Source organism: Phyllopteryx taeniolatus, chromosome 12 (assembly GCF_024500385.1).
Source record: "Phyllopteryx taeniolatus isolate TA_2022b chromosome 12, UOR_Ptae_1.2, whole genome shotgun sequence".
Taxonomy (NCBI): domain Eukaryota; kingdom Metazoa; phylum Chordata; class Actinopteri; order Syngnathiformes; family Syngnathidae; genus Phyllopteryx; species Phyllopteryx taeniolatus.
The window spans coordinates 843,180-856,535 of NC_084513.1; the positions used below are offsets into that span (position 1 = coordinate 843,180).

Here is a 13,356-nt window from a genome sequence, read left to right on the forward strand (position 1 = left end):
TGATAAAAATGTCGATGTTGTGTGGTGCACTGTGGATTGTTACTGGTGCTTGTAACATGACAAGGGCACTGACAAAGACCGCTGGTGTCAAAATTACACACAGGTCTAAATGGCTGTATCAGAATCAGAAGCATCTTATTTGCCAAGTATGTCCAAAAAACACACAAGGAATTTGTCTCCGGTAGTTTGAGCTGCTCTAGTACGACAACAGGCAGTCCATTGACAGAGAACACTTTTGAAACATAAAGACATTGAGAAAAACAGTCATTGAGCAATAAAGGGTTGCTAGTTATCCGGTAATGCCGGTACAATTGTATTTTTATTTTTTTTGACAATTGTGCAAAAAGATGCAGAGTCCTCTAGCACTTAGAGCAGTTCGAATGACTAATCCCGCAATAGTCCGGTGCACTGACCATTGTGCAAAGGGCGCCGAGACTTCAAGGAGTGTATGCAGTTTAAAGTAGTGCGATAATCTGGGACAATGTTGATTGTGCAAATGTTGCAGATACTCCACAGTCAGTGTGCAAATGGAGCAGATGCTACTTTGGCATGAGTGGCCAGTATTGGTCAACAACAGAGATATGTATTATGTATGTATTATGTATTGTATTTTAATGTATTATCGTTTACTAACACTGACTTCTGTAGAGACATCATCTATCCACTGAATTCATTCACTTATAACTTCATTTTCAATGTTGTATTTTTGTCAGTTACACACATCTATATTTGCCCTAAGTAAATTTTTTGCTCGATACTTTGCAGTGCATTAACAAGTTGGACATAAATTGGTTTGTGAACCTATTCTAACACTAGAATTTGTGTGAAAAATTCCCAAGGTTTTCATACAATAAACAGCTTTCCATGTTCATATCTAGTCAGTGTTACAAGCGACCACTGGTCAAATAATGGTCATATTAAGTAAACTGTGTATGTTTTTATCCCATGAACCCCTAAATGTAACTGGTGTACTTCAAAGAAATGTTACTAACATATTTTCAACAAAATGATTCAAGTTCTTAAATTTTGTTTTACATGTCACAAATTGTGTACAACCTCAGTGGAATGACCCATATGTAAATAAGCTATAAACTGAAAGTTATAAAGTTATAAACTGAGTCAGTGAAGTAGTAAAATTTGGTAAATTTCAATTAAAAACAGTACATGGAATAAATCTGTTTTAATGTTGTTTTTTTTTAAAGTTAAAACTATGTGGAATAAATACGGTTTTGGAATGAAGTAAATTTGTAAAGATATGCTTTTAAAAATTAATGCATGAACGTAATAATGAAGTTAATTAATAAAAACAAAATTTTCCAGTTGCAATGAGACTGCCGTGCCAGCATGAAGTAGCCCAGTTGGGTCTCCAGTCTTGGTGGAATCATTATGAAGCCAAATCATGCTTTGTTTGCAGACAAGACCCTATCAAATCTCATGTTTTGGAAATGCAACAACCTTGTAAAATGAACATGAATTATTAAGATATCCTGCAAACAGAAACATGTTGAGATGTAAAAAAAAAAAAAAAAAAAAAAAAAAAAAAACATGCTGACGTTGTTTGGAATGTAAAATGAGTTTTGATTTGACACTCGGATATCAAAATGTAGAATGATTTTTGAAGTTGTGTGTTTGAGTAGGGGTGTCCCAATCCGATCTTTGAGATCGGAAATCGGTCCAATGTCAGCAAAAAAAATCTATTTTCTGGATCTGGAAAATCTGGATCTATTCATCCATGCATCCATTCTCTTCACTAGGTTCGCGGGTGTACTGGCACCTATCTCAGCTGACTCCGGGGGAGAGGCGGGGTACACCCTGAATTAGTCGCCAGCCAATCGCAGGGCACATTTAAACAAACAACCAGTTGTTCTCCCATTCACACCTTCGGACAATTTCGAGTCTTCAAGTAACCTACCATGCATGTTTTTTTGTAATGTGGGAGGAAACCAGAGGACCCAGCGGACGGGGAGAACATGCAAACTCCACACAGAGAGGCCGGATTTGAACCCATGACCTCAGAACTGCGAGGCGGATGTGCTAACCAGTCGACCACCGTGCCGGACGGACTGGATCTAAAATCTCAGATTTTAACACTTTCATACCAGCAGTCCATTCCATACACGCTCTAGCACTTCTATCAAAGTGCCCAGACGGCATGCCAAGCCCACGTGATCAAAACAACAGGTTGCTAAAGTGCTAACTTAGTAGCAAAAAGTAAAAGTGAATGTTGCTTGCTTAAAGTCCTTTATTGACACTCCAGTTGAAATTCACTCTAAAACTAAACACACCTATTGAACGTTCAAATACATCACAAACTTCGTGTCTTTCTTTGTTTTTTTGTTCAGAAAAAGCTTACACACAATAAATGAAAAACACCATTAACGAGCTAATGAATATAAGAATAGAACTCGCGGCACTGATTGCTCTCAAAATAATGAATATTGGTCCACAAACTCTGTATAAACGCATACACAATGGTAATATAACAATACTCTCAGGCATATATTGTTCAAACTCTGTGAAAAACGAGTTATATTAAAAATATTCGATCGTGACTTCTACTTTCTTTGTTACTGCAAGTGTGTATCTCATTGTGTGCACCTGACTGCCCCTCAGAGTTAAAAAGACGTGCACAGCAGGAACAGTGAGTAAAACTATACCCCAGATGCATTGCCACCGCACGTGTAGAAAACAAATGCTGTTCCCACCATATACAGACAGTAAAAAATAACTGAATTAAACTTTGTTATTTTGCACTTTAAAAGTATAATTTGTAGAAATTATTTATTGAGGTTATTTTTCATGGTTTTCTAACTTTTAAAATTGTATTTAATCCATTCAAATATAGAATATTCTTCTGTTGTAATGCAGTGGTTATGTTGCAATGTAAGTATATATTTTTGTTATTGGTTTTATTGATGTTATTTTTCAGGATTTTCTAATAAAAATTGCGCTTATTTTATTAAATTCTCGTACATTCCTATGTTTAAAGTTACAACCTCAATTCCAATGAAGTTGGGACGTTGTGTTAAAGATAAATAAAAACAGAATACAATGATTTCCAAATCATCCATCCGTCCATCCATTTTCCTTCTCCTCACTAGGGTCGCGGGCGTGCTGGAGCCTATCCCAGCTGTCATCGGGCAGGAGGCGGGGTACACCCTGAACTGGTTGCCAGCCAATCGCAGGGCACATAGGAACAAACAACCATTCGCACTCACAGTCATGCCTACGGGCAATTTAGAGTCTCCAATTCATGCATGTTTTTGGGATGTGGGAGGAAACCGGAGTACCCGGAGAAAACCCACGCAGGCACGGGGAGAACATGCAAACTCCACACAGGCGGGGCCGGGGATTGAACCCCGGTCCTCAGAACTGTGAGGCTGACGCTCTAACCAGTCGGCCACCGTGCCGCCGATTTGCAAATCATGTTCAACCTATATTTAATTGAATACAAAGACAAGAAATTTAATTTTCAAACTGATAAACTTTATTGTTTTTAGCAAATAATCATTAACTTAGAATTTTATGGCTGCAACATGTTCCAAAAAAAGGTGGGACAGGTGGCAAAAAAGACTGAGAAAGTTGAGGAATGCTCATCAAACACCTGTTTGGAACATCACACAGGTGAAAAGGCTAGTTGGGAACAGGTGGCTGCCATGATTGGGTATAAAACGAGCTTTCCTGAATTGCTCAGTCATTCACAAGCAAAGGGCGAGGTTGAACAAGTGCGGGAGAAAAAAGTCGAACAGTTTAAGGACAATGTTCCTCAACGTACAATTGCAAGGAATTTAGGGATTTCATCATCTACGGTCCATAATATCATCAAAAGGTTCAGAGAATCTGGAGAAATCACTGCATGTAAGCGGCAAGGCCGAAAAACAACATTGAATGCTCTTGACCTTCGATCCCTCAGGCGGCACTGCATCAAAAACCGCCATCAATGTGTAAAGGATATCACCACATGGGCTCAGGAACACTTCAGAAAACCAATGTCAGGAAATACATTTCGGCGCTACATCCGTAAGTGCAACCTGAAACTCTACTATGCAAAGCAAAAGCCATTTATCAACAACACCCAGAAACGCAGGCCGGCTTCTCTGGGCCCGAGCTCATCTAAGATGGACTGATGCAAAGTGGAAAAGTGTTCTGTGGACCGACGAGTCCACATTTCAAATTGTTTTTGGAAATTGTGGACGTCGTGTCCTCCGTGTCAAAGAGGAAAAGAACCATACGGACTGTTACGGACGCAAAGTTCAAAAGCCAGCATCTGTGATGGTATGGGGCTGCGTTAGTGCCAATGGCATGGGTAACTAAACACATCTGTGAAGGCACCATTAATGCTGAAAGGTACATACAGGTTTTGGTGAAACATGCTGCCATCCAAGCAACGCCCCTGCTTATTTCAGCAAGACAATGCCAAACCACATTCTGCACGTGTTGCAAAAGCGTGGCTTCATAGTAAAAGAGTGCAGGTACTAGACTGGCCTGCCTGCAGTCCAGACCTGTCTCCCATTGAAAATGTGTGGCGCCTTATGAAGCGTAAAATACGACAACGGAGACCCCGGACTGTTGAACAGTTGAAGCTGTACATCAAGCAAGAATGGGAAAGAATTCCACCAACAAAGCTTCAACAATTAGTGTCCTCAGTTCCCAAATGTTTATTGAATGTTGTAAAAAGAAAAGGTGATGTAACACAGTGGTAAACATGACCCTGTCCCACCTTTTTTGGAACGTGTTGAGGCCATAAAATTCTTAGTTAATGATTATTTGCTAAAAACAATAAAGTTTATCAGTTTGAACATTAAGTATCTTGTCTTTGTAGTGTATTCAATTAAATATAGGTCGAACATGATTTGCAAATCATTGTATTCTGTTTTTAATTTATGTTTAACACAACGTCCCAACTTCATTGGAATTGGGGTTGTACTTTATGTAACCCATTTGTTAATAATAAATTGGTCAGTTTTTCTCATATCTACTTTTGCTGATTATTGTTCTCTGTTAGAGTAATATCACTTCATCAAACCTTTTCTAACATTCCATACTACAAATGGTTATTGCTGACATCGGATCAGATCGATATTGGTATTGGCCCCCCCAAAAAAACATTCTAGAAACAAGTTCTCCGACGCAGAACGAGTGTGATCACATGTGCTCGAACAAAACCAAAGAAGAAGAAACAGTTCCAGATATGCACCGATGTTTGCTGACTGTTTTCAGAAGGTTGCTGGAGCCAGGCGCCTTGTAAAATGGCGTTGTCGTAAAAAAAGGACTTGCTCTGGAAAAAGCAAAACATCTATCCATCCATCCATTTTCTGAGCCGCTTCTCCTCACTAGGGTCGCGGGCGTGCTGGAGCCTATCCCAGCTGTCATCGGGCAGGAGGCGGGGTACACCCTGAACTGGTTGCCAGCCAATCGCAGGGCACATAGGAACAAACAACCATTCGCACTCACAGTCATGCCTACGGGCAATTTAGAGTCTCCAATTCATGCATGTTTTTGGGATGTGGGAGGAAACCGGAGTGCCCGGAGAAAACCCACGCAGGCACGGGGAGAACATGAAAATTCCACACAGGCGGGGCCGGGGATTGAACCCGGTTCGTCAGAACTGTGAGGCTGACGCTCTAACCAGTCGCCCACCGTGCCGCCAAAAGCAAAACAAACAACCAAAAAAAACAACATTAGGTAAGATGTTTGTTTTTATGGTCGTTTCCTTGTTCTTGAGTCAGGGCACTTCTTTGATTGGCTACATTTTGTTCCACGTCACAATTCAAGGTGTCATGACTTGGGAGACGGCTTCCCCCACACACATAAATACACACGCGTAAATATTGAAATAGTTAAGATTGTCGGCCCCGACCCCTTTTGGACCTTATTATCATGACAAATCCACACCTCCCAAACCTCTGACCTAAAGATAATCTTATGAAATAATCCTATAAGACATAAAATAGTCGGGAGTTTGATGTCCTTGGTTTGGAAGTGGCAAAATCAGGAAAGAAAAACTGCCTGATTGGCTTTATCTGTGTACCAGGCCTGACTTGAGACAAGAACAGTTGTGATTTCCCCCCCCCCCCATCTCTGTTGTCTTGAACACCTGCTGGTGGCAATTGACAGAATTCCCTATAGGAGGAATTCATTCAGGTATGACCCCTGGAACCAAAATGGCAAACGACCTGCCTAGGTTCTTTGATTTTCATGCATCCAGTCATAATATGCATACTCTATTTTCAATCAGTCACACTAGGGGCCTAGCTAATATTTTTCTCACTGTCCTGGGTAAAATACAGACATTTTGCCCGGTTATACCAGTTTTAAAACTTTTGAGTGTTTTTAAGTATGTTAAACGCCCCCAAAAGGCAATTTAGTAATAAGGAACACAGCTACAGTATTTCCATAGGTTCCTCTCTCCTCCATGCATGTAGCCTCTTTGCAACAGCAAAGTGTTGGGAAAAAAAGCCTGAAGGGGGCCAAAGATTTTTTCCACAGGGTTGGGGTGCATAAACAGACGTAACCCCGTAGTGACTTCATTATTGCTGTTTGTGCGTGTGTCACTGTGGGATGGCTTGCATCCTCATTAACAGCTTCCCCTCTTTCTCTGGGGATGAAATCTCACGTGTCCCGTTTTCCAATTTTTATTTATTTGGACAAATTCATCCGGGAGCGAACCCCGTCTGCTAGCTGTGACTGACGCCATTCTACGTTCGAACTCGTCCCTGGCCACTTAAAGGAGCTTGAGGGAGCATGGAAGCTGGGATTTCACGACCTTGCCCAGAGTCAAACCACTACGCACATGCATTTCCCTGGAGGACTTCTATACAGTAGCTCACACTAAACCACCATTAGAGGGAAAACTTAAAATAAGGCTTTTGAAATACGTACAGCATATTGTGGTATTCCGAATGCACTGGTGGAGGGAAATAAGCCACAGTGGAGCATCTAAGGTCAAACACAATCCTTGCATTTGTGTGGATTTCGAAGTATTATTTCCCATTGGAAATAATGAAAATATGAATAATCAATTTCAAGGTCCAAATGTCACCTTGATGAACTGTACAGTCAATGTTTTAAATTATATACAAGTTTGAAAAGAAGTTAACAATTGTTAATAGTAATATGTAGGCTTTACACGTTCAGGATTTTTTAGGCCAATCACTGATCAGCGAGTTTAAAAAAACGATAACCGATCACCGATCCGATCAAAAGATGGAGCGATGTGTCTATTTAAATTACTTGTTCATTTACTGTATATACTTGTGTACTGTATACTGAGTATGTTAAAAAATATTCTCTAGCCAGGTCATTTCTAATGATTTCATATTCTAATCAGTGAGGTCAAACCAACATTACAACATGACAGAAATAATGGGTGCTAACTTACTGTAAGTAAATTGCTTTATTATAATTAAATTACTTCACACATACCGAAACCTTACAGCATGATTCAACAAAACGCCGGCATGTTTACATACAACCGTTAGTGCTAGCACTAGCTTGCTAGGCTACATAACGTTTTGTCGCCTGCTTGTGAGCCGTATCGTATTAAAAGTACGTGAACTTACCTCAAGCAATCCTTGAACGGACAGCTTCTCATGAGCACCGGTGACCACCACCACCGCACATTATCCCCCAATTTATTCTTTTTTGATCAACACAATACACACGTGATCGATCCATTGTTGTTGTCTTGGCCGTGGTAACGAGTGTATTCGGTCGCGTTTGATTTGACAAAGCCCAGTGATCGTAAATGATGTCAAAAGAAACGTAACAAGGCTAAAAATAAACTAGCTTTTGGATTCAAATATACTGTATACGACAGCGACGCGGAGTAAATGTCTTTTGCACAGCCGATCAATGACGTCATTGATGGGATTGGCGAATTATGACATTAAAGCCGATCAGCCAATCAGCATAAAATGCTAATTATCGGCCGATACCGATCAAGACGACCAAATCAGTGTAAAGTCTAGTAATATGTAAAAACGACTATCCATCCATCCATCCATTTTCTGGACCGCTTATCCTCACTAGGGTCGCGGGCGTGCTGGAGCCTATCCCAGCTATCTTCGGGCGAGAGCCAGGGTACACCCTGAACTGGTCGCCACCCAATCACAGGGCACATATAGACAAACAACCATCCACGCACACATATAGACAAACAACCATCTGCACTCACATTCACAAACAGTCTTAATTTGACAAAAGTGTAATGCGACACAGAGAGCACATATTCACCTCAGATTTTGAATTATCATACAGGTGTAGCAAGAAGTTAGCTGCTGTAAACAGTAACGCAAGAAACCATAAATAAGCCTGTCATAATGGTCTTGACAAATGACAAATATATAACATGTCAGTGCTATGATGTTTTGGGCGATGCTGTGGTTTTACTTTTAAGAGTTTTAATACGAAAAGAAGGGTGGACAAAATATAATTAAGGGGGGAAAATGATAAAAAAAAGAATAGGCACAACAGAAGTCATAATTGGGTGATCATCAGCGCTACGGGGGCGTCGTCATGTGGTTCCGTATGTCCTTTGTGTTCTTAATACCAATCCACTGGGAAGACACCCACACGCCAGACAACCACTCGCAAGAGCAGATGGTGGTATTTCTGTGAAATGACAAATTCAGTATAACACATGCTAGTGAATCATTAAAGGTCGTTTTAAATGAGTGAATGTGTTCATGTTTGCACAGAAAAAAATAGTTTGTTCTCAAGGTAGCCATTCAGGGGAAGAAAATAGCTACATCATCTTCTGGAAAGACTTGCTACATGCATATGTGTGCTAGTATCTTTTGAATTCCTTCATGGCCAAACTTTTTCTTCCCATTGTCTTTTCTTCAACTGCCTTTTATCATTCTCATTGTTCCACACCTACACCCAAGATACAATAAACAGTTCAGTTGGACCCGAAGCACTCAAACTCCCCTTGGAACAAAAAAAAAGGTTATGAGGTTGTTTATCGCCTAGCTGTCGTCCGACATATGACTTTGGACCCTGAGGACAGATGCTAACTGCTGCGACGATGATTTTTCCACTCTCACGTGCTCTTTTTCTTCATTGATTTTCAGCCTGGCCTGAGTCTTAGCTTATTTAGGCAGTGGTGAGAACTTATCCTGACTTTCCAGAAGCTGGGGCCCAGATTGCTTCTACAGTAGCCTTTCCTCTACACTTTAGGCTCCAAGTGCTTTGTTCAGTGGTAAGGCCCATGCTTGCTTTTCTCGTGACTTGGTCTTAGTTGCTTTCTTTGGTGGAAATAACCCAGTTTGTTTCTACAGACGTTAGCCTTGTTTGTGTTTTTATCCAAAGAGTCCAGTATACCTTACGTGGAACATCACGTGACCAAACCCAGAAAACAGTTTAGCAGACTTCCTGTGTGTGCTGCCATAACTACATTGACTATGGGGTAATGACATGATGGTTTGAACTTGATCAAATTTAGTTTTCTTTATCACTGGCATCTATGGAAAAAAAGTTAAGTACATGTACAGTATATCATTTATTTACACATATATGATATGATATACAGTATGTAAATATGAACGGTGCCTAGACATCAGATATGGAGATGTATTTTGTCAAACAAACATCTCTGTTAGTTAAAGGAACTGATTTTGACTCCCTTGAGATTAGGCCCCGAAGGGCTTCCTCAATGGCAGGGCCTAAGTTAGCTTTTTTTTCTTGTGGTTAGGCTCCAAATGTGGGTTGATTTAGTTGAAGGAACCCTGCTTCGTTCTCTCCTGAGGTCAGCCTTCATTGAGTTTCCCCAGTTGGAAAGGCCCTAGCTTTAAATTCGAGCATTTTGGTTCCAGATGGTTTGTTTCATGGCAAAGTCATTGCTTGCTTCTGCTGTGCTAAGTCTTTGCCTTCTTCAGCCATAGGAAGCCATTCTCCATAGGTTAGGCCCCAAAGGGTTTCCACAGGGAAGGTCCAATGTTGGTCTTCTGGTGTTCAGGCTGCAAATGGTTTAGTCAATGCCAAGGCCCTCATTTGCCTCAACAGTGACAATGTCTTTATTGGGTTGTGTAGCAGAAGCCGAACCCTGATTGATTGTCTCAAGAGATTAGATCCATAGGCTTTCCTCAGTGGCGAGATTGTAGCATCTTCAGTGATTTGGTCTCTTTGGCCAAATGTTCTCAGCTGGATTTTCCTGAGGTTGGGCTCACCATGTTGAGCCCCCTTGTTTTTTCCTGAGTAGGCCAAAACTTCTTTCTCCTTCGCTTTTACCTAAAATGTAAAAGTCTTTAGTTTTTCTCTTTTCTTCTATCACAGGGGTTGGTTTTGCCATTGTAAAGTTTAAACAGGAAGCCCTTTGCACAGTAGAGGTTATTAAGAGTTCTCTGGGTCATCGTCATGATGATGATGCTGATGATGATGATGATTATTGCTGTACATTAATGCACTACCTTGCCAAAAAGTGGTACAAAGCATATTAGGTATTTTGATACAATTTCCAGGTTTTAACAATCAAAACTGCACAATACTGAACTGGGCTGGGCTTTACTGCTGGGGTTGATGTGCTCTCACCTGCTTCCAAGCAGACATATTATACGCCGGCTTATTCTCTGTCATAACTGTAATGGTGCCGGGGCTGGGGGGGAAAAGATAAGCACTATGAAAGTGTTTATGTTTTGACAGAGGATGAAATGAGCAGCCAAGCTTTGGGAGCTGTTTGCCAAATTGAACTACAGTATAGCCGTCCAAATTAACATATTAGGTCTCTGTTTTAAGAAAAGACTCATTCCTCCTTGGCACAAGTGCCAATCTCGCCCTTAATGGCTGCACGTGGGCCCTCGATTCTCTGGTGTGAAGCAGCCTCCGTATTTAATGGTGCCACGGCTCTGCAGCGTCCCGCAGGCGGCTTGCATCTGTGTTTGCTACAAGACAGCAAACTACGCCAACATCTCTGTCCATGTCTTGACTGTGAACTCGTCACAAATCCCACAAGCAAAGATGTATCCTTTGCGGCTCTTTGCTTTGCGGCATGATTCCTTTTTGATTGAATATGTCACCTGGCAAGAATCAGTTAGCAGCATCATTAGTCTTTGGAGAGACTCCATTGTCTAGTATATCCCTTTGGCTTTGTAGGGAGATGGAAATGAAAAAGACAAATGAAGCTTCACAAATGCGCTGTGACATGTTTTGTTCCTGGATGTGAGAATGCCTTTTTTTTTCTGGCGGACAAATATGAAAGGATATTTCCCAACCACATGATGATTCTTATCTTCAATTATAAATAGAATCGTAGTGTGTAGTTCAAAAGGAGGAGGAAAGACCTCTTCCTCAGGTTAGCCTTGGTGTCGGTTAATATTCTGGCTTTATTTTTCATATTCAGTCTCTGTTGCTTCATCATAGGTTGCATTACATGATGTGCTTCAAGTGACACTGTTTTGATTTTGTACATTAAGAGGTGTATATAACATTAAATATGGTGTGTATATATGCTACATTAGCTGTGTATAGACCGTTAAAAATGATGTATCCATGGCACATTAGAGGTGTATAGAATATTACATACAATGTGAACATGGAACATTAGAAGTGCACAGAACATTACACATTTAAATATTGTACATTAGAGGTGTATAGATTACTACCTATGATGTAAATATTTTGCATTAGAGGTGTATAGACCAGTAAATATTATGTAAATATTTTACATTAGGGGTGTATAGACATTAAATATAATGTTATTGTGGTACATTGGAAGTGTATAGATGAATAAATATGGTGTAAATACTGGACAATAGAAGTGTCTAGAACATTTAATACATAAATGTGGTACATTAGATGTGTATAAAACATTTAATATTATGTAAAGATGATACATAAGATGTGTGTACAACACTAATTATGATATAAATATGGTATATTAGAGGTCTCTAGCACCTTAAAGATGTTGCAAATATGATGCATTAGAGGTGTAAAATCATAAAATGTTGGTACATTTGAGGAATAACGACCATTAACCTTAATGTTTCATCATGGGGACAAAAGCTAGTTCTTGGTACTGGTTCTGCAGTAGAGCGGGTGTGATGAACAGTAGCTCATTTTCATGAGAGAGGACCAACCCCTCAAAAAACTAGTAAATAACAGGAGGCTTAAAACAATAGGGTGTATTGCATTTGGGATGTTTTGACAAATTACAGTTATTACTACAAATGGGAAGTCTTTTCAATTGTGAAATTAAACAAACATAACATCTCCTTTAATAGGGAAAACAGTTGCCAGCCTTTGTGTTAATGATTTGCCTTAGCCTAACGTCTTCTTTCTGATTCTCGCAGACGTTTGTCGGGAATGTCAATTCAGAGGGTGTCGTCCAGAACAAGCTCTCCCACTCTTTAAGAGCCCGTTTCCTTCGATTCGTCCCTCTCCGCTGGAATCCAAGTGGCTGGATGGGCCTCAGAGTGGAAGTCTACGGCTGTTCATATAGTAAGTACCATAGTCGATGAACTCACTGTTAAGAAGAGTAAAAGATCTGATTTCGATCAGAAGCTAGTCCATGCAGTTTTTTTGTTTTTTTCAGTTCACACTGCCAAGACACATATTATGTCACTTGAGAGCAAAAATGCGCAAATGAGTGAAGGGACACCTTTGCGTACAGCAACATGCCCACACTCGCCGCCTACAACTCTTCTAAGGCTCAACCATATATTTAATTTTCCTTACAATGCCCACCGTGGCATACCTTATAACACTTAATGTTGAACGTGTGTGCGTGTGTGTGTGTGTGTGTGTTTGTGCGTGCACATGTGAGATTGAGAGAGAGAGAGAGAGAGAGAGACAGTAAGACAGCGTGTGCTCACATTTTCTCCCGTGGTCAGGCCAGCCTCGACTAGAAATATGAAGTCAAGCCAGCCTCCACTTAGATTGTCAATATTTGTTTACCGCAGTTATTTTCTGGCAATGCGAGCGCATGTTTTGGTACAAGAGATGGATTATTTATATTAGTTGCTGACAGAAAAGTAATATTAGCAACATTTATTGAGCGGCAGAATGTGTTCATATGCTCATGTGTGGCTTTTAATTCTGGATTTTAAAACTCCCATTTTATCTTTGCTCGAGGTCACGAGATAGCAAGCTAGTTGAAACGTGCTTCTAAAATCGTGTCGCGAGTTCCTTCACTCTGCATTGCGTTAAAGTGCACATGCTATTGACATACCTGACATGTTTTAGACAGAAGGTGTCTCCTGTGTGACAGGAGATTGATAATCTCTTAAAGCAGTGTTCCCCAACCTTCTTTGCACCGCGGACCGGTTAGGAGTCCGCATTTTTCTCACGGACCACCTGTGGTGGCGCATATATATATATATATACATACATATATATATATATATATATATATATATATAT

General features: G+C 40.4%; 1 protein-coding gene across 3 annotated transcripts in view; it reads left to right on the forward strand.

Moving 5' to 3' along the window:
* LOC133486862 (contactin-associated protein-like 5) overlaps nt 1–13,356 on the forward strand; it is a 192,033-nt gene that overhangs the window by 74,948 nt on the left and 103,729 nt on the right. For all 3 annotated transcript variants that reach the window (XM_061792623.1, XM_061792622.1, XM_061792624.1), the window contains one exon: nt 12,288–12,435. In XM_061792623.1, the coding sequence (XP_061648607.1) occupies nt 12,288–12,435 (148 nt within the window). The remainder of the gene's footprint in view (nt 1–12,287; nt 12,436–13,356) is intronic.